This window comes from Nomascus leucogenys, chromosome 1a, assembly GCF_006542625.1.
Source record: "Nomascus leucogenys isolate Asia chromosome 1a, Asia_NLE_v1, whole genome shotgun sequence".
Classification (NCBI taxonomy): domain Eukaryota; kingdom Metazoa; phylum Chordata; class Mammalia; order Primates; family Hylobatidae; genus Nomascus; species Nomascus leucogenys.
The window spans coordinates 68506182-68528986 of NC_044381.1; the positions used below are offsets into that span (position 1 = coordinate 68506182).

General features: G+C 36.8%; 1 protein-coding gene across 3 annotated transcripts in view; it reads left to right on the forward strand.

Annotated features, from left to right (window-relative positions):
- The window catches only part of FRMD6 (FERM domain containing 6), an 82128-nt gene that overhangs the window by 21520 nt on the left and 37803 nt on the right, over positions 1 to 22805 (forward strand). For all 3 annotated transcript variants that reach the window (XM_004087132.3, XM_003267682.3, XM_030810496.1), the window contains exon 2: positions 16623 to 16867. In XM_004087132.3, the coding sequence (XP_004087180.1) occupies positions 16769 to 16867 (99 nt within the window). In that variant the 5' untranslated portion in view covers positions 16623 to 16768. The remainder of the gene's footprint in view (positions 1 to 16622; positions 16868 to 22805) is intronic.

A 22805-nucleotide genomic window follows, 5' to 3' on the forward strand; every position in this document is an offset into this window, starting at 1 on the left:
GGCAGCCTTCAGACTGAAGCTTTACTTGGCCTACTGAGGTGATATCCTTCACACTAACCTATCTGATGCCATAAATATTACAGGGTTTCTCCTCTGGCTAGTGGGAATGAGAACTGTGCCCAGCTCTATGTGAGCTATAGGAATTGTTTGACCTATTGCTTGTCGAAGATTCTTTCCTCTGCCCTGTGGAGTTTTTTTTGCATGTCAGCACAGATCAATAGTTAGCCAATTATCAGGAGAACCTCTCTGAAGATCTTTGGACCTCTCCCTGGGTTCCCCTACTTCCTCTTTGGGATTCTGTGCTGCCCCCCAAATTCTAGCTGCCTCTGCCTCCCAAACTTTTCTCTTTATCTTCTCAATTCAGGGAATCTTCTCAGTTCTTTTTGGATTCCTTTCCTCACTGTGGACCAAAACTGCCTCCAGTCATTAAGTTTGGGCAATCATTAGGCTCACGTGGTTTGTTTTCCTTCAGTGTCTAAAAACCATTTGATGCGTTTTATCCGCTTTTCTAGTTGTTTATGGCAGAGGACAATTCCTGCAGTAATTAATATTTGATGGCCAAGAACTGAAAGTTCCTGGATGTAACAGGTTATTTTTCAAAATTCCCCAAAACTGGAAGAAATGCATTGAAAAATGTGGAGGGGAAAAAAAGTTCAGAGGCGTTTTTTTGCATAATTATGTGTGGAATCTGGTGCTTTTTATACTGATTCTGAGGAATGGTCCTTGGGAGTAATCACTTGCCAGTGGAAGTTTGTAGATTGTCTAGAGTTTGTGGTGCATGTGACAAGTTAAGAGTCTGAAAGGAAGTATTTCTTTTTTATTATCAGAATCTTTGCTTTTAATGACTTTATTCACTAAAGTGGATAACTTAGACCTCAGCTATGGTTTTCAGTTATTATACATGGAAGCTTAGGAAACATCATGACTTTTACTCTTGGAGAAAGTAATTTCCAAATCCTAGACAGATGACTTTCAATTGGAAGATGCTTTTGAAAGAAAGACTCATTAGAGGGAGTTTCAGGATTTTGTCTCCTGGTTATTGAAACTTCTACTGAAGGTAAAAAGCCAATAGATTTACAACTTTGCAAATCTTATATCTGAAAAAAAGAATCCAACTTTTCCTAGAAAGCCCACTATGAGGAGCAACACCATGTTTTCTTAATTCATTCTTCCAAACGTGAAAATCGTGAAGGAATATAGGCACTCCTCTCAGTGAGTGCTTTTTAAATATTTGAATGATTTTGCCTGTGAGTCGGAGATAAGGTGATTCCAAGGCAATTAATTGTAGGCGATATATAGTCTTTTCTAGGGTAGGATTGAGGGAGCAAGAGGCAACAATGAGCCACTGGTGTTGAGCAGTGGTCCTGCCATGCCTGCTGACTTGGAATAGTCTGCTCCTTGGGTTTCTCCAGGATAAATGTTTATGGGTCAGTCTCAGTACTTCTGCCTTTCCAGTATGATTAGAGCCATATGAAAAAGCAGTGCTGAGCAGAGGTAGGGTGGTTTCTTGTTTTTGTTTGTTTGATTGATTTGGGGTTTTCTTTTTTAACTCTAACCTTCAAGGTTGAGGTATGGTTCCATTTTTCATAGAAGATTAACCCTGTTTGTGTAGGGTAAGGTGTAATTCTGGTTTCCTCCCCCCACACCCTTTAAAAAGCATACTGTAAGTCTCTCTCAAAGCATCAGAGGATGATTACTGTGAGAAGGAATGTTCTCTTTTAAACAACCAGATGATCTAGTAAATAGGTATGTCAAATGGAGGTGACTGGACTGGGCTCTTCAGTGACTCATTCCTGGATTTTGTTGACTTCACACACCAGAGAGACCAGAGAGGTTCTCTGTTAAGTGGCTTTATTTCTGTTTCTTTTAGAATAGATAGATAATAATTGAATTGACCTTGGTTTGTATATTACTTCAAAACTCTAGTTGAGAAGAGTTACAGAAATAATGCCTGTGAATTGGCATATGGGAAACAGAATGTTGCTAGATAGGTAAGTACCACTGAAAATGAGATTCCACACTTGGTGTAACTGGCACATTCATGGTAGTTATCTTCTAGAAGTAAGCTAAGAGAATGAAACACTGGGTGACAGTAGAAGAGGCCGGCTTCTGATTGAAGATTCCCCTGGGAGAAGCATGAAGGATACAGCCATCCCTAGCTCCCAGTTATGTTCTGACAGCTACCTTAGCAGTCTTGGATCCATGTTTCTCTGGAATAACAGAAGGCACCTTGGTCTCCTTAGAGCACATTGGCTAAAGATTTGATGACTCCACAGGGGAACTGTAGATCTCTGATTAATGGAAGGCTTTGTTAGGATAGAAGTGTCTTTTAATGTGTTGGAGACAGAATCTGTACATGAAAATGACAATGGTAAATATGTTGTGAAACTATAATAAAGCCATATATAAAAGAAACATTTTTATCATTTCTCTTAAGGGCTTTTAAAACTGTATGTTTTGTCTTTTTAAGTTTATTTAGCAACTTGTCTCCAGCTTGTGTAATCACTGCAAAATCCCCCAAGGGGGTGTTAAATAAGGACTTTTGTAGCAGTAGAAAGTCTTGTTCGATTGTCCAGATAAATTTTTTAATTTGAAGTCTGTAGATTGTGCTTTTGATCTTCTTTGCTTTAAAGAGTACCTGGCCTTGGAGCCTCACTTTGCATTATTCCGCACATGTACTCTGTGTGTGTGTGTGTGTGTGTCTGTGGGTGTCCCCACAGCAAATGCTGCTGCTTTAAGTGTGTCTGAGTAACAACATAATCTAAGCCCCATAATTTATGTAGGGTAAAAATTAAATCTAGAATCTCAAAAGCCCTTTTCTGGCTTCATAAAATTTTTCACATATAATGAAAGGTATCAAGATAAAAGACGGGTTTTATTAGCATTTGGGTATGTTTAATTTAGTAAATTATTTTAGCATGTTTCTTAACTTTCTATTTAAAAATATAAAATATTGAACTTTCTGAAAATATACTAGATTAAGCTAAATTGTTTTTTACCCATGGGAGTTTTGGAATATAATTTAGGAAGAAAAAATCCCATTAAGGAAAAGCACACCTGGGTCCTACAACTGACTCTAATCTTGGCCAGCACATTCTCTCAAAGTGCCAGTTTCTTAACCTATAAACTTAAAAGGTTGGATGAAGTTGTCTCTAAAATCTGTTACAGTGATAAATTTTTCATTTGATTGCACTTTGTTACATTTGTTTCCAGTTAGGAATAGATAGAAACTCAGAAATTATTTTATACCTGTCACTAGATTATAAAAATTACAAGAATTCATTAACAATACTAGGAGCTCTAAGGCTTTTCTTAGTTTCAGATCCCTGAAAACAAATCGTGTAGTAAGTGAAATAACATTTTTTAAGTACTTGGTACATGGTAATTACATGGTAGTTAAACTCTGCATAGGATCCGCAATAGATTCATCCTATGTGAAATGTAGCAGGCAGTTATAGCAGCATTTCATACTTGTCCTGCCTTATGTATCTTTTTAAAATTTAATTATCAGTATGTGATTATTCACAACATTTTCAACCTCAGTACTTCTGATGTGCTTTACAGAATTGTGAAATATACACATAGAAGAGTGTTTGTAACGTCTGTACATTTTAAACAATAATATTGATGAAAGAACACCATTGTATTCACTACCAAGTTTATGAAGAAAATTTCTCTAGAACCTTTGAAGTTCTCTGCTGCTTTCTGAATATGTTTCCTCCTACGTCCAGCCTCCCCCATATTATAATTTTGAAGTTAATCATACCTTTGCCTTTCTTTACAGTCTTATCACACGTATATATGTATCCCTAAATGAATCATTCATTAGTTTTGCTTATTTTTGAACTTTCTTTTTTTCTTTTTGAACCTGACATGTGAACGTATGAACTTTCTATTCGTAGAAATAGAATCTATCATATGTATTCTTCTATTACTTGCTTTTTTCCTTAATGTTGTTTTTTGAGACTCGCACATGTTAATGTGTAGCTGTAGTTCATGATTTTTCACTGCTTAATTGTTTTAATGTACCATATTTTATTTAGTCTGTTGTCAGTGGGCTTTTGTGTTTCTAGCTGGTACATTTCCTTGTTGTTAGGAGCCATGTAATGACATAGAAAATCCTTTTGCAATGTTACCAGAAAGCTAGCAACTTCTCAAATATTTAGTTCAATCTTTGTTAGAGGCATTATGCTCTCTTTGGGGAGAAGTATTTCAGGGGGAAATAAGTAAAGTTAATGTTAAGATTCATATATTGCTACTAGATAATGAGAATTTCACAGCAAAGCCATTATCTAGAAAACTGCAGTTCCTGTGTCAGAGGGAATTGAGTGCAAGTCCCATGAATGAGAGAATCAAAGATTTCATTGTGGAAATTAGAAGCAGATGCTTCTAAGTTGGAGGATTTTCCCTGAGAACAGCACTTTTTGTTGGCGATGTCATGCTAGAAATTCATCTTGGTTGAAAGGAATTTTTGTGCCTGGTTGCTAAACCTGATATGACTTTTGAATACAGATGGCTATGAAAACAGTTTCTGTGGTTTAAAATTCATGAATTTTACCATTGCCTTTGTTCTTGTTGGTTGCCTATCACATCTCCTCTTATCCCCCAACTTCCCAGAGGTACCCAAATTTTGGTTTTGATGTCTGTGTACTTCAGGGGAAGTTAACCCACCACCAGATCTAGATGTGGGCCCTAGGTGGCTTAGGTTAGTTCAACTATTCCCTGCCCCTGTTCAGTGCTAAAGGACTTGTGAATTCTCCAGTCAGGGAGAGTTTCAGTATTCTTGTTTCCTTCCACATTCTGGTTGATTTGTCCACTCTGAGAGATGCTAGCCTTAAGATAGAGCTGATTTCAGGGTGCCAGGAGAAACTAGGTTCTGTATGACAATGTGAGCCACCACATCAAACCACCTGTGGGCCCACCCATTTCACTTTAGGCTCCAAGTTACTTATATGTTACTTTATAAGTTACTTTAGGCTCCAAGTTATTTATAAGTTTCCCTTACTTAATTTAACTAGTCCTGTTGTTTACTAATAGTTAACGCTGACCTAGTGCTTACCATATGCCTTATAATACCTTATAAACCATGTACTGTTATAATTTCCATTTTACAGATGTGGAAGCTGAGATAGAGAGGTAAAGAGACTTGTCAGAGGTCATACAGTTAGTATTAATAAATAGCTGGCTAAGAGTCAGACCCAGGCAGTTTGGCTTCAGAGTCCAGATTTGAGTTGGATATTTTCGGTACTTGCAACTTAGTGCATCCCAACCAGTGTGTCTCCTTATGTGTTTGCTTTCACATAAGTTGGCTTAACCTGACACACATGGAGACTTTTGCAGAAAGTGTATTTTGTGGACAGTGTTGGAGGATCATGTTCTCACAGTATGTCCACTAAATTTGGAAACAAGAAGAAATGTACACATTTCCTCTATAATATGCAGAAAATATTCAAGAAGCTCTGACCAACACTGACTCCTATTGTGGGGGAAAAGTGTGTTGTAAAGGAACATAATTTTAATCTTAATTGCTAGGGATTCATTCACATTTCTGGTAAGTCTAAATAGTGTATTTAACAAGTCCTACTGGATACTTATACAGAGCCAGTACTATCCCGGGCATTAGTGACATGAGGATGCTGACAGCCTACCCTTGAGGAGACTCCAGTCCTCCATGGGGAGCAGGAGAAAAACCGCTGAGTTACCTAGGAACGTGGAGGCATGCTTTACAGGCCAGCATCTTGAGTTTCCAGGGACAATGAAGATATTTTGTGATTTCATTTTGTTCTTTTGGAGTGGATGGGTGGGTGGGATAATGTGCAAGGGATAATATTCTAGGCAGAGGGAACAGCATGGTCAAAAGCATAGAATTATGAAAGCAAGACTTATTCAGGGATCCGTGAGGTAAAGAATTGCAGTAATTCAGAACATGAATTGGAAAATGCTCACACTGAGGAGGAATGGGACCTGATGGTGAAGGATTACTGTGCTTTAGTGTTAGGTGTTGTCCTGTGGTTGTCTGAACTGTTAAAGAATGTGAGCAATGGTGTGATATGTGTGATCAGATACGCAATTTAAGAGGTCACCCTGGCAGCATTGTGGGGGATGGCTTTAAGGAATGAGACAAGACAGAGAACATTTAAAAATTTAGGTGAGAACACAGTGAGGTTGTATAGTAGAGAAGAAAGCTGTTAAAAAGACTAGACAAAAGGAAGGATTTTTTTTCTTATTAAGATTATATAAAAATATATACACGTATATATATATATTTGCTATATATAATGCATACTATATAATATGTATGATGCATATTATATATAATATATTACACACATATATAATATGCATATGTAGCATATATATATGGAGCAAATAATACAGAGAGAGCAAATAATTTTCCCAACCTTTCAGTCATTGAGGATCACTTTCATTTGTCATTTCCCCCACCTTCCTTAGGCCTAATGTTTGGAAAGATTGTCTGTCAAAACAAATTAAGTCATTTGTTTTCATTTTTTTTTTTTTTGCTTTGGCATGTAAAGCTAAGTGTGCTATCAAAATAAGTGCCTGAAAATAATACTAATATTACTTAAGTGAAAGATCCTTTAATTTCCCTTGAGATATTACTGTGGGAAAATATGCCATTTCTATCAGGCTTTTTGAGATATTTGAAGATCCCCATCACTTCTTTTATGGACTTCATTGTAATAGTTGATTAACAGAATTATGCTTATTACTGTTCAGTTTAGAAAGGATATACCAGACCTGTGCTTTGGAGAAATATGTTTTTAGTCTCTAATGTAAGAGAAGTGATAATTTCATTTTCCCAAGTACTTACTATCATTAGCCTTTGCTTTGCCTCTGTAATCAAATAAATAGCATGAGTATGGTGGTAGCAGAAAATAATGCCAAAGAAGAAGGGGGCAGGGTTGAGTCCGAACAGCACAGGGTGCAAAACCTCAGTTAAAGCTAGAGAAGGCGATTCATTGGTTGAGTTAACAAAGAACAAAACTTTGAAAAACAGTCCATGGTGTACGATGCTGTGTGCCATCCGAACGAATCTTGTTGGAAGCCTCTCAGGGTACTGAAGAAAATGCCTTATGTTTCAGGAGAAGGCTCTGTAACCAGGCTTCTCATCTGTTCAGTCTGAGTTTGCATGGGGCAGCAGCACAGGTCCAGGCCTCTCCACTAGGGCCCTTATCTGTATTACTTCCCACCCTTGCAATTCTTTCTTCTCCCCAGAACATACATGCCGTTAACCTCCCTTCATGGAATCTTTCCTGAGTGCCACGCTCCTCCCAGTTCTCAGCCTTTTCTCAAATCCCACAGCCTTCATTTTACTGCACAGTTTAGCATTTAATTTAAGATGTAGTTGTATTACTTCCTATTGTTTCTACTCTATTAATTTTGACTCTTGAAAGAGTATAAACTTTCTAAGGGCTAAAATTTAGAAATGGTGTTGAGAGACAAATATGTATGAACTACACTTTAACTAGTGCTGGAGTTCTCAAATACCAGTTGGTTTATGCTTGTTCATTGACAGAATACTTATGATCTTTTTCTTGCTTTTTTTTTTCTCTTTGATTTAGCAGCTTTCTTTATTCTTGCTAGTCCTGTTCTAAAATTATATAGTGAAAGGGTAATTTTTGGCTATAGTGGGTATTTGTGATTTAGGGGATGATGTGCTCAATAAACGTTTTTTATTATTGATGTTATTTTTTATATACTATAATTTACTAATCTGTTTCTGTCTTTTCCGTATTTAGATTTTTCTCATTTTTTACTTTGATAAATAATACTTTAGTGAGTACTTTGGTTCAGAAATGTTGAATGCTTTGTTTGAATTATTTCTTATACATTCGCTACAAGTGGGATTATTGGGTGAAAAGGTATGAACATCTCTATGACTCTTACTACAAACAAAGCCAAATTGGTTGCAGTGATTTATAATGCTAACCGCAGCTTATGATTCGATTTCACTAATTTTTCTCTTTATTGCAATAGAAAGTTCTTTGCTGGTCTTTTTATATTCTCCCTTTTCTATAATGAAAAACATAATGTTTTTTGTTAGAGTATGATGAGCATTACTTGGCACCAGTGCAAGTCCACTTTAACTGGAAGGTTCTTTTTTTATTCCTAACCCCGAGGTTAACCTCACTGGTTAAATACCGAAGTTAAATAATCTGTTAGCTGCCAACAGGAGAAAAACACCATTTATTTAGACTTCAAGATATGATAAAATAGCATAGATAGTGACCACTACCTGTTTGCAAACAACAGTGCTTCCATTGCTTTCCATGATATGAAGCCAGTTATGTTTCTTGCTAGTAAATACAGTAACACATACTGTATATCAAGCTCTGTTCAAAGTGCTTCACATAAGAGTAACCCATTTAATAATCTTCACATGAGTCTCAATTCAAAGGTGAGCAAAATTGATGCAAAGAAGTACCGAGACTTGCCCAAGGGTACCCAGGTGGGAAGTATCCGAGCTTGGGTTCAAACCCAAGCTGTTTGGCTCCAGAGTCCAAGCTCTTAACAGCCTATTATACTGCCTACTGCCATACAGTATTTCCTCTTTCAAAACTTAGCCTTTCTGTTGATTCAACAACTAGCCTGCATTTCAGGTGACATACACAGCCACTTACAATTGTATAGTATAATAATGTTACTGTCAGATTACAGTTTCTTAGATTGCATTTGGTAATTAGCTTAATGGTTTTCCCCTTACCAAATTTATAAAATATGCTTCAAATTAAAGCTATTTTTACTAAAATTGCCATGATTACACTGTTTACTGATCAATTTTCAAATTACATATCAACCATGCTTTCCAGTTATTTTGTTTGCAGTAAAAGCATTTTTTTTACAGCTACTCTAATTTGTTACAAATGTACAATACAATAAAAGCATATTCAGCGTGATCCTGGAAAACACACCGTGGTCTTTAATAAGAGTACTATTCACCCACACATTAGTATTCAAGATGAGATATTCTTTTGTTGCTGAAAATTACTGTTATTAATTAATTGCCCAATATGCTTTGTTTGCCTTAAATGAATTTTACATTATATCCGTAAATTATTTACTGTGTTAGTGATGTATTTTGAATTATTTTCTTCTTATATATTCCCTGTAAGTGGGATTATTGGGTGAAATAATAATTTACTATTATTTTAACCCAACCACCTAAATTTTTCAGCTACCCAGATTTTATCCCCATCTTCTTGGTCTTCTCTGCTTATGGTGAATAGTGACTATTCTCCTTTTTTTGGATTGGAGAGAAACTTTAAAACTTAGAGCAGTTTTTTTTTTTTAAGTAAAGTAAATATCAGTGTTGGTATAGCCAGAGATAGTAAACAGTGAATTAATGAATGAATGTATCAAGCAGTCAGTCAGCTTCTTGTTTGGATGGTCTGTATTAGAGAGGACTTACTCCGTTGCAAGTGGCAGAATTAACATAATTAGCTTAAGGTAACTTGCTGGCTCACTATATGAGAATTTCTATGGATGGTTTCTGGCTTCAGAAAGCTAGATGCAGCAGTTCAAATGATGCAATCAGGATTCTTTCTGAGCTTCTCTTCCCTCTGTGATGATGTCCTTCTCGGGAGATTTCTTACCATGTGGCATCAAAGATGATTGCCAGCAACTCCAGGCTCATATTATTTTCACAAATAGCAATACAAAAAGAAGAGCAGCTCTCTCCTTCCCAGCGTTTATATCACAAATTTCATGGAGGAATTCTGGTTTTGCTTGGGTTACATGTTCAGCATTTAGACCAAGCACTGTGGTTGGAGAATGAACCCTGTTTGGCCAGCTCTGAGTTACATCCGTCTCCTACATCACCCCTATCAGCCAGGGTGGGGACAACACACTGTGATCAGTAGCCCCACTGGAAAGATTGTGCCAAGCAGACTAAAACAGATGTCCTCTACCTTCCATTCTTTGGTCAGCCAGCACACATTTCAACCTATACACCCATACGCACAGTCTTTCAGTACATAAAATTTCAAAGGAGTAACCACCTAATATAATGCCACTTTTCCATTTATAGCCAACAATACGCTTAACTTCCCTACCCAAAAGTAGACTTCTTAAAGTTTAGCTCATTTGCTACATCTGGCTCTGAGGCCTAGATCTCTATATGAGTGTATTTTTGTTAATCAGTTGTAGATATTCCTTCTCATGACCTGGCAACTCATGACTAGTTTTTATTTTTGAGACAGAGCCTTGCTCTGTTGCTCAGGCTGGAGTGCTGTGGCACAGTCATTGCTCACTGCAGCCTTGATCTCTTGGGCTCAAGTGATCCTCTTGCCTCAGCCTCCTGAGTAGATAGGACTACAAGCATGTGCCACCATGCTCAGCTATTTTTTTTTAAACTTTTTTAGTAGAAATGGGGTCTCGCTGTGTTTCTCAGACTGGTCTCCAACTCCTAACCTCAAGAAATTTTCCTGCCTCGGCCTCTCAAGGTGCTGGGATTACAGATATGCATCACTGTGCCTGGCTTTGACTCTTATTTTAATGAACAATCTTTCCCACCCAAATAACCTGATAGCTAATACTTATATCCATTATCTCATTTAACGTTTCCAGTAATCTTAGGCGGCCAATACTACAGATTTTACAGATGAAGAATCAGATTTAGAGATCAGGTAACTTACCGAAGGTCACACAGCAGGTATTGTGGAATCCAGATTAAGATCCAGATTTGACTGATTTGAGAAAGGGTTATTTAACCCTTAAATCTATCTTCTTAATCAGTAGTCTGTTTGTATCATCTCTAAACATGAGGTTAAGCCATATCAAAGGCAATCTTAGCCTTTCCACAGTGCCTCATTTATCCACCAGAGCAATGGTTGGAAGGTGAGAAAGAGACAGCAACAAAGAATCTGATGTTCTTTCCAGAATATTTGGCCCCAGATGGTTGATAGATGTCAACTACTTTCTTTATAGGTAAAACAGTAACTGTAAAACAGGCCATGAGGCAGAGAGTGTTCAGTTTACCTCTCACCTTAAGTGAGAAAAGTAAATCTGTGGCTCCTAAATGTTTGTTTTTTTTTTTTTTAATAAATAAATGACCCTTAAAAAAAACCTCTCATAGTACAGAGTATGCAGGCAAATTAAAAATTAGGTGTCAGTTGTTTCCAGGTCAGGTTTTATATTTTCAGGTATTGTTATTAAAATAAAGGACTCTTCAGGAACAAGCAGGTGGGGATTATGGAAGTGTATTTATGTGAGAAGTTTGGCTATATACTGCACTAAATATTTAAGTTTTAAGAAGTTAAACTTCAAAGCTATTCCAAAGCCAGAGGCCACACACATGCAAGAGGTTGAAAATTGTCTTTAAAGTTCAAGCCAGATTTCTGAGTTTAGCACTCAGTTGCTGATCTTTTGTTGGAAAATATGTATTTAATAAGAATTGTATTATTAAATAAAAAACAGCTGGATGGTAAAAAGTAGCCCATAGTGTCTCTATATGGAAACCTGTAGAGCACTAGTTCTCAACCATGGGTAATTTTGCCCCCAGAGAACATTCCGGAATGTCTGAGGGCATTTGGGATTGTTACAACTGATTGGAGAGGGGCTCCTGGCAGCTAGTGAGTAGAGGCCAGGGCTGCTGCTGAGCATCCTACAATGTGCAGGACAGCCCCCTACCAAAAAGAATATTTGGCCCAAAATGTCAGTAGTGGCAAGTTTAAAAAACCCTTCAGTAGAATCTTCATGTATAGTAAGCCAAACAACTAACATTTAATGAGCATATACTATGTGCCTGTCATTGGAGATTAAGCAAAATATGTAGCTAGTGAAGTGACCTTCCTCTGAGAAGAGCTGAGTAGAGGAGACAGACAACTGAGGAGTACTTACAAGGAGTATTGCGTAAGTAGATTATCCACAAGGAAAAACTTCTTAGTGAGCATGAGTTAGCCACAGGGCCAGCCCAGATCCAGGGAGAGGGGAAATAGATCCCACCTCTGAATGGGAAGCATGAGAGTGAGTTTGCAGGTTTCCTTAACATAGCATAAGTACCTAACAGTGCCTGGAACATGGTAAGTTTGTAGTAAATGCTAGCTATCATTAGCACTATTATTTTGCCTTTTCTGAACAATAAGTGAGTCTTGGCATGGAAAACTCTTGCCTGGGATGGATGGATGGATGGATGGATGGATGGACAGATAGAAGGAAATTACATCTCTTTCTTCATTTAGGTGTTTCCTTAAATATTGACTCATTAGAGATGCTTCCCTTGATTACCCTGTATGAAATAGCATCCACACCACAACCACATCTCCATCAACTCTATCGTCTACTCTGGGCTTATTCTTCTTCATAGTACATATCACCATCTACATCATATGCTTATTGTCTGTTTCTATTAGAGCAGGGTATTTTTGTTAGTGCTGTTAGTGTACTCAGCACATACAGCAACATTTGGCAGACAGTAGGTGTTGAATGAAAGAATGAACAAAAACAGAACTCATTTTACTAAAGACATTTTGATATCACTTTTGGGATAGGATACTATACATTAAAGATGATACAGTTTTTTCCAGAATGATCTTAGCTACAGTATTCATAGCACAGTATTTGTATACTTAATACTGTTATCCATTATATCTTCCTTTGAGGTTGGCATGAGAGTTGCCCATCAGAGTATGTGTGCTCTTAGAAATCAGGGACAATACTATCGTTTGAAGCTTCTTGGCAGTGATATGTCCTTAATTAGATGGTGAACTCATAGGTGGAGGGGGAATATCTAATGCTTTTGTATTCTGCTTTTCAGCAAATAAATATTACCATACTGTGTGTGTAACACGAGCTATATAAATGTGTGATGATTATATTAGAAGATAGGATTCTCTACAATCCAGTTTTCCAAGATAAATTTTTGCCTTGTTTTTGTTAGGTGATGAAGATACCATATTGACTGTTGATACATGCCTACTTAGTCATGCTTTGCTTACAGTAATCTTATCAAATTACCAGCTTTTTACTTTTTTAGAGACAGTCCTAGAATTGAAAATCCTCCTTTGCCTACATTTAAAATGAGGCTATATTATGTGGGTAGGAAATTTCTGGTGACATACTTTTAATTTTAAAATTAAAAAAAAATTTACCATAGTTTTAGATTTAGAAAACAGTTGCAAAGGTGGTATAGAGAGTTTCTGTATACCACGCTGGCACCCAGTTTCCCCTGTTGCTAACATCTTACGTGATTATGGTATATTTGTCACAACTAACCAATCAGTATTGATACATTATAACAAAACTGCATATTTTTAGGGGTAGTGACCCAGTTTTAAAGCTTATTTCACACAAAATTTGTTAAAAATGACAATCAGTATTGAATGCCCATGGGTGGTGGCTTCCTGATTCTTAAAACAAACTTGAGTAATTTTGTAACCATTGGGACTTATCAGGAAATAAGGAGCTTATAATAATGTGTGCTTAAAGTTCCAGTGGGGGGATTGTATAGCTTAACATATTGTTTTTGTAAGTTGGGTATTAATAAATAATAAATAAAGTGGGGTTTGATCAGTATTAAAACTGATTTTTTTTGTTCCCTGGAAAATATGTTACTACCACATGGTCTACCCTTCATAGATAGTAGATCCTAAGATCATTGGGCAGAAAAGGGTTGCCCTGTAGTAGGAAATATGTCCTCCTGGGACTGAGTTGAGATTTAGTTTAGGACACAAAATAAGTAGCCAATGGCTGTTGTGAGGCTGACTTCCAGAATTCAAATTGGTATAAATTTAATCTAATTCTTTTCCCCAGGATTGCCCAATTTAAGATTAAGTTTTATACTGGCGCATATTAGAGATATGGCCATTTTGCCATTTCAGTGGAGCCTTTTAATCAGCTTTAATGCTATCTTGGGTAAAGTAAAAACTTAATCTCTCTAAGGGCTTTTCTAGTTTGCCATCCTCAAAGCATAAAAAGCAGCAATGAAGCAGCACTGCTTCATATAGACTCTGCTTTTATTAAATTTGCTTCAATAATCCTCTTCCAGTCATCTTTTGTGCTGCATATTTGAACCATAAAATAAGCAAAAATTGTACCCAAATGAAAATTTCAAGTTATTTTAATGAAGCTCTGGAAACATCCCACAGCTCAGAAGATATTTTTCCTAGTTTATTTTTTAAATTCTGGACAGTAGGTCAGTAGACATACTCTGCTTTAATTGGTTTAATTAGAAGTGAAGAATTATAGGACTAACTCAATTTGAAGTATAGATTTAAATAAGAATTATTATACTGGGACGAATATTACTTAAGGGTTTGAATTTAAGATGCATTTAATCAAAGCTTATAATTTCTTCTTGAAAAGATCTATATTGCAAAAAGGAAGACTAAGTGTTGGAATATATCAATATATAGGGAAAAATTTTGCCATGAAATATAATATTTGATAAAATCATTTTAGAATTGTTTCTCTAAATGGTATGCCTAAGAATATTGTTCTATAGGACCTTAATAGATATGCCTTCGGGGAAAAAAGTATTGTGTGTGCTCAAGTAAGTTTGAGATATACTGCATTAAATATAAGAAGTTGCCTGCAGCACTTCTCAGAGCCTTTAACACTTTCTGATTTCTAAGAGAGGACATATATAGGGTACAGTACTTTGCAAACCTATTTATCCCTATACCACCTAGTAACATTTTTCAGGAAAATGTTTTGAGCACACGAATTTGACCTGTGTTAGGAATTTATACCTTTGACAATGTTGAGGACCTTGTTTTTTCTATTATAAAGATGATGTGATATTCACATGCATTACTTTTTCCCAATTCTCTAAAGATATTTTTCCAATGTATTATATTCAACCCTCTGCTCAGTCCCTTCCTTCTGCTAACTAAAGTGGTGGTTTCCATCTGTTGCTACACATCAGAAAACCTAGCTCTGACCCTGGAGATTCTGTATGAATAGAAATGCCAGAATACCTGCTTAGGATTCTGTATTCATTACAAACACCCAGGTGATTCTGATGCAGCCAGCGCTGGTCCTCCAACTGATGCTTTGGAATTGTTGAACTAAAAGCATACTTTTTTTTTTTTCTCTAGATGGATGAGTAGCTTGGGGCATAGTTTGTGGTCCTAGAACACATGGGTTAACCATCCATTCTAGTGAGAACGATAGCACAGGCCTCCGATGATCCCACGAGGTGATGTACTGGCTATAACCTAACATGAAATGATTATTATTCTTTAAGAAAAGCAGAATACTTCTAAATGGGCTTTTAGCCACCTTCCTAATAATGAAGTACCGTATGTATGATTACCATTTGTTTTAGTTTCGAGTAATTCCCTTGTAAATGATGTTTTATTTATTCTTTAAGAAGAATACTAGATTATATTTTCTAAATGTGCCAAGTATCTAAGAATATATTCTTTCCCCTCCTGCTGATAAGAGTTATGCATTTAACCTTAAGCAAATCGGCCAAGATTCTATTTCATTTATGCTTTGATTTATGTGAGTATTAATGTATTTTCTGTGAAAATCGTATGGTTATATATACTCTCCACCTAGTAAAACAGTTCCGTATTCCTGGAAATAGTCTTTTACATCCTACAAATGTAGCTGGAAAGGAGTAATATAAATACTAATGGTTTGAGAGACAACTAGTCTTGACATGTCTTGGTTGAATAGTGTTCTATTAGCAACAATATATGAAATACTAGACACACCCATTAAAAGTAGAAAATACCCACTACTGTTTTAAAATTATTCTGCAAGATTTCACCAATGCAGTGAGACATAAAACAGAAATAATGGGTGTAATTATTGAAAATTGGAGATAAAATTTCTGTTACTTGCAAACAAAATTCTCTATGTCAAAAACCTGATAAGTTAAACAATACAATTAATATGTTTAATAGAACTAATTAGATATGAGAGGCATCCAAAATCCATTTTTTCTATGCAAACATGGTTCGATATATACAGTCTTGTTTTATCTGTGTATTAATTGGTTTATGAAATAATAAATTGAAAAATCAAGTATGCATTATTAGGTTAAAGAAGCAGGAGAGACAGAGCTATAAAAACTAAGAAGAATGTTGTAAAGAGGGCTTAACAACCAGGATAAATGTCGTAGAGAGATCAATTAAAGTGATGGCGTAGAGATCACGGGCTTCCTTTGGCAGAGCCATGTTGGTGAAGTGAAGGAAGTGTAAGCCAGACCACAATGGTTGAAGAATGAGTGTAATGTAAGAGCCAAGACATTTATTTGAGTTTGATAGTAATGAAAAAGAATGAGAATTTTCTTATTGCTGTTGTTTTTGTCATTTCATGTTCAAAACCCTTTATCTCCCATGTGGGCCTGAAAACTCCTCCAAGACAGGATCTCTGTTTCTGTGAGGACTATAGTGCTTAGTACATCCTTGAATGCGTGAGGCTCTCATTGGTTATAAGTTTAATTCCTGACTGTGGATGAAAGCTTTAAAACTTTGTGGGCAAAATACAGAATGAATTTCAGTGAGTTCCCATGTATTAAACAAGGTGGCGCTGGCTGGAGACATGCTGTCCCTGTGCCCACAAGAGTAGTAGTGCTGTGCTCATCTTCCTGACCCGCTCTTCACAGTCTTCACTGCCTTTCTTCAGGAGTCTCCCCTTTGGCTTTTTCACAGCTATGAAACCCACGTAGTCGAACACCATGATGCTTCTCCTGCAGGGCGTGTGATGAGGAGGCGAGTTTGGCTTTGGAGTGCTGGGAACCTGAGGAATTGCCAAGGACCCAGAGCCCAGCCCTGATCACCGGAGTGTCCAAAACACAATGAACAAATTGAATTTCCATAACAACAGAGTCATGCAAGACCGCCGCAGTGTGTGCATTTTCCTTCCCAACGATGAATCTCTGAACATCATCATAAATGTGAGTAGATTCAGTTTTAGAAATGTCTAAATATTATGTTTTCACCAGTGGCCACATTCAACTTATGACTTGATTAAGGGTGAAATCTTTACAGAATTAGGGCAGTAATCATGTGGCAGAATTGAGTTGTCAAATAGTCCATACATACGTTAACTTAGCTTTGTGGCTTGTGTGCAGCTGCCTTCAACATTCTGTCACCTGGGTTAGAATTAGAGGACTGTGGTTACTATATTGAAAAACAAACATTTGCTCTTTTTAAACTTTTGATCGAAATATAACTTTTATTGAAGTATATGAATTTGTATCTTAAATGCTTAGAGTTGTCACCCACACACATGAAATGGTAATCATCGCTATTAGGTTGGTGCAAAGTAATTGTGGCTTTCGCCATTGAAAGTAATATCAGAGACTACAATTACTTTTGCACCAACCTAGATAGTTTTTTTGTTTTGTTTTGTTTTTTGAGACAGAGTCTCACTCTGTCACCCAGGCTGGAGTGTAGTGGCGTGATCTCGGCTCACTGCAACCTCCGCCCCCTGGGTTCAAGCTTTTCTCCTGCCTCAGCCTGCCGAGTAGCTGGGATTACCGGCATGTACCACCACGCCCGGCTAATTTTCTATATTTTAGTAGAGACGGGTTTCACCATGCTGGCCAGGCTGGTCTCGAACTCCTGACCTCAGGTGATCTGCCTCGGCCTCCCATAGTGCTGGGATTACAGGCGTGAGCCACCGCGCCTGGCCTTAGATAGCTTTTTAATATGCATCTTGATTTTATCTGAAGAGTAGCCAAAGTCTAGCCAATTTCCAGGACTAGGTGCGTAGGCTGAACATTTGAGCACTAAGCTCTTGCTTATGGTGAGTCATAGTCAACTTGCTTAGATAACCTGAACATTGAGGAATGTGAAATTTTTTTAACTTTAAAAAAATTGAGTTATAATTTACATACTGCAAAGTATAGAAACCTTATGTGTGCAGCTCAATGAATGTTTACAATTGTATACACCCGTGTAACCATCCCCAGTTTGAGATATAAAACATTTCCAGCACCCTAGAAAGATCCTTTGTGATCCCTCCTAGTCAATATCCTTCACCTAAAGGGTAAAAACTATTCTGATCTCTTATCCCCAAAGTTTTGCTTGTTTCTGAACTTCATGAAGCTGAAGTTATGTGATATATTCTCTTCAGGCTTCTTTTACTCAACATTTGGCCTGTGAAATTTATTCATGTGAATCCATGTGACAGTAATTCTTTCTTTTACATTGTTGCATGATATTCCATTGTACGAATACACCCAATCTATTCATCTACTGTTGATGGATAGATATTGGGTTGTTTTAAGTTTTGAGCTATTGTAAAACTGTTACGAACATGTTATGTGTATGCACATGTAGAAATATTTCTCGGTTTATACTGCAGAGTTACTGTGAATCATCGATTACACTATATTTAGCCTTGGTAGAGACTGCCAAACAATTTTATGGTAATCAGTGTCACGCCTAACATTTTTCAACCCCTCTTTGTGTTGTCAACTTTCATACTGTTTCTTTCATAGATTGTATTCTGATGGAATTAGAGGAAAAAATTGCCTTAGTGCATGACTTGAATTAGTTTCCTTTCCTATATGTTACTATATTTTTATTTATTTATTTTGATTTTGATTTTTTTTTTTTTTTTGAGACAGAGTCTTTCTCTGTTGTCCAGGCTGCAGTGCAGTAGTACGATCTTGGCTCACTGCAGTCTCTGCCTTCCAGGTTCAAGCGATTCTCCTGCCTCAGCCTTCCGAGTAGCTGGGACTACAGATGCCTGCCACCACGCCTGGCTAATTTTTGTAATTTTAGTAGAGACGGGGTTTCACCATGTTGGCCAGGCTGGTCTCGAACTCCTGACCTCAAGTGATCCGTCCACCAGGGCCTCCCAAAGTGCTAGGATTACAGGCGTGAGCCATTGCGCCTGGCCATGTTACTATATTTTTAATCCAATTGCTATATAAAAGAATATTTCTAAATATTATGCTGAAATATATATGACATTTAAATAACTTCATTAAAAAGTTTAGCTAAGAAAAGTTTCTACTTATTGCTATAGTCATTTTGGCTTTATTCTGACAATCAACACAATTTCTTAATTTACTGCTGTATCCTCATTTTTGCTTATAGGGATTGTCTGAGGATCCAATAGGCCTGCCCATTGGATGAACTTTGTCATCTTTTGGGCAGAATTTCCAATGATTAGCTAAATTGCTTCTCGGGGTAACCGAAATTGTTTTTGGATGTGTGAAGTGATGGGCTATTATTTTGACAGCATTTGGTTTTTTAAACTGAATAAAAATCGACAATATATCTCTTTTTTCAGTGTGGGCACTAGCAAAATAAGTTGTAATCTAATCCTACTTACATATGTGAATATTTTGTTTTACTTTTTATACAGTTATATAAAAGATATCCAATAATTTTTAAAAATATACATAATCTAGGACATATAGCATAAGCACTTAAGAAACTTCTCTCACTTTCATTTGTCTTTTTACCTGGTGCAACGTGTGTGTATGTGTGTGTGTGTGTACACACACAAGCAGGTTGTGGAACAACACATTACCACATTTAAGTGAAGGGAAGGCTAATCTGACTTAGTGAAGAACACTGAAAGCTGACTATAATTTTCAAAGAAATTAATTTATACTAAAATCTCAGCTGAGAAAGATAGTTACAGAGAACAGACTGGAAGATAGCCAGTTCATTTGTTCCTATGGATCAGTGGTTTTGAAACTTGAATGTACATCAGAATTATTTGGAGCAGCTTACTAATATTCAGATTGTGTAGTCTATGGCCATACCACCCTGAATGTTGCCTGATCTCATGTGATCTCAAAAGCTAAGCAGGGTCAGGCCTGGTTAGTACTTGGATGAGAGAAATGCCGATGTAGTGAGTCTGAGGTAGGACACAAGGATCTGCATTTCATAAGATGCCCTAAATAGATGCTATAGATACTCTAAAATTTGAGTGAAGCAGGCAAAGGTCTATGTGCCAGCACCACCTAGTTTCTTTCACTGTCTGGAATTCTGGTTACTCGATTGTATTTCAGCTTGCCCAGTACCTGGTACCTAGTGGGTACTGAATTTGTATTAGCTTCATTTCTGCCTTCCCGCTATAGAATAATTGAAGAGTAGTATGGAAGTGAAAACACATGGATATACTTAAAACACACAGACCAGAATTCAAATCTCATGTCTGAATGACTTTGGGAAAGTTAATTATACTTCTTCCAGCCTCAACATCTTCACCTTTAAAATGAGAATAATACTTATGCTGCAGGGTGATTGTGAGAATTTAGGATTAACAGCATAATTTCTGATGCTTCTATAATAGCTACTATTATCATTTTAATCCCTAGGCAGAGATAAATTATACTTCCTCAACTCTTCTCTTTTACAGTGTTAGTATGATAATCTCTCTAAGATGGTTAGGACTATGATCATGGACTGTGAGGTCATATATCACGATTAAGGTGGGCTTTAGAGTCACAGGTACCTGGGTTGAAATCCCTACTCCACAACTTTGCAATCTAGGGCAAATTTTCTAGTTGTTTTGTTTTGTTGCTTTGGTTTCCTCATTTGTGAAGTAGGGATAATCTTACCTATGCACAGGGACATTGCAAGGATTTAAAGATGTCACATGCATGAAGTATTTAGTGAAGTGCCTGGCGTATGTGAATTGCTCAGTAAGTGAACCCATGAGTATCAATTTACTTGTTTTTATTTCCTTGAACTGTTTGTTCATTTCATTAGTGTACTCTGTTAATAAACCAAGATGAAGAGTCTGAATCCCATGTAGGCCTGTAAGATTTCTTATTTCAGGGAAGGTCTAAGGTAGGACACAAGCATGTAGACTCACTATGCCCAAACTCCTCTCTAGTAAGCGGTTGGACCAAAGAAGGGACTAGGTTAAGTAGGATAGAGGCTTCCCCACTACCAGAAAAACAATTCATGGCTGCCAAGAGGCCCTCCCTTTTTACAAAGTGTTATCTTTGTGTTCAGAAAATAGCAGTCAATGTGTATAGAGTTTGAGTGTAATAAATTAACTGTAGCAAAAACGATTTTATTAACTAATTTTTTCATAATTTCTCTCTATATATTTTTAACAATGAAAGTTTGTTCCCTGACAGGTGTGGTTGATAGAATGTCGCCTTTTTTCATATGGAATAAATTTAGTGTTTTGGTCATTCTGAATTCCCTGTGAGTTGCATTAATAGAAGCTATTTTTAATGATTTTAATCATCAGGCAAATATGGAAACTTGGGACAATTTTGGAAGTAAAACCATTGTAAATGTAGGAGTCATAAAGATTTGAGTGATAGAATTGTGGCCACGAGCTTATATGTCTTCACTAAGACTAAGTAATTCTTTTTTTCTAGAGTATATTTTAAACATTCCTGCACAATAACAAACCATTAACATTTAGGATCACATGCTATTTTAATTTAAAAGTCCATATAGAGGCTGGGTGAGGTGGCTAACACCTGTAATCCCAGCATTTTGGGCGGCTGAGGCAGGAGGATCATTTGAGGTTAAGAGATTGAGACCAGGCTGGGCAACATAGTGAGACTCCTGTCTCTACATAAAATTTAAAAATTAGCCAGGCATGGTGGTACTGCCTGTGGTCCTAGCTACTTGGAAGGCAGAGGTAGCAGGATCGCTTTAGCCTGAGAGGTTGAGGCTGCAATGAGCTGTGATTGTGCCACTGCACTCCAGGTTGGGCAACGAAGTGAGACCTTGTCTCAAGGGAAAAAAAAAAGTCCATATAGAGTATATTTTTAGATAAAGCTTTAATTCTTATTCTTAATACCTCATACTGTATAGCACTTTTTAACATTCCCATTGCTCCTGAAGATTAAAGAACTTGAGAAATTTCACAATCAGCTAAAATGTAGCCTTAAAGACTCATAATATGCAAATACAGAAAACTCAAGCTTATTTTCACAGCAGGCAAGACTTCAGAGCCATGGCCTTATTTAATTATAGTTTTTGAATAAGAGCACTACTTACTTGATATTTGTTAAAGAGCTTTACCAGTAGGCTTCAAATACTTGATTTAAACTAGCAGAACAATAATGAATGTATGGGCTGCATGGAGGAAATATATAACGTTATTTGGTCTACAGTCACACAAGGTTAAAACAGTTTATTTCCTATACATTTAGTATGTGGTTTGGAATTTTAACTTCTTATCGCATTTTATCTTGGCTGCCTTGTACCCAACGTTTTTAAATACAGTCAAACTAAGCATTAAAGGTGCTGTAAACAACATGACATTTTAAGTCACAGATTTGTAGTATATAGTTCAACTTAAGAATGTTATATGATATTTGATGTGTTCTCTTCTTCTTTATCATTGTTTATGTTTATTTGTAAAGTAGAATTATGATGATAATGGAACTCAAATCCAGAGGCCTTTTAAAGTGAACGTTGGAAATGACATAGGACTTCTACAGGACAGAAATCTAGGATGTCAGGTGATTCAAGCTAGCTGTACACAAAGAGAATGATAATGATTTCCCATTGGCAAATGTGTTCTCCAGTGGTGTTGGTGGGTGGGTTTGCATTTATACAGTTTTCCTAAAATGCTGAATGGCATATTTATAAAATGGTTTGCTCAGTAATTCAGGAAGTGGTCTTGATCTCTAGTCATGGAACGGAATGAAGGTGAGGAGGAGCCCACAGGGAATCAGATTGCCGGCGTTCATTCATCAAGCATTTACTGAGTGCCTACTATACATCCTGAATGTAAAATAAGACACTGTCCCTGCATGAGTCCCTGGTACTTCCAAGCAGCTCATTTGGTGCTACTTTGGTCTTAAATATTTTCTGCTCTTTCCAGTGGGTAAGATACTTTAGGTTGGTTGCTATTTAATAATGAATGTGGAAAAGAGCAGTAAACCCATT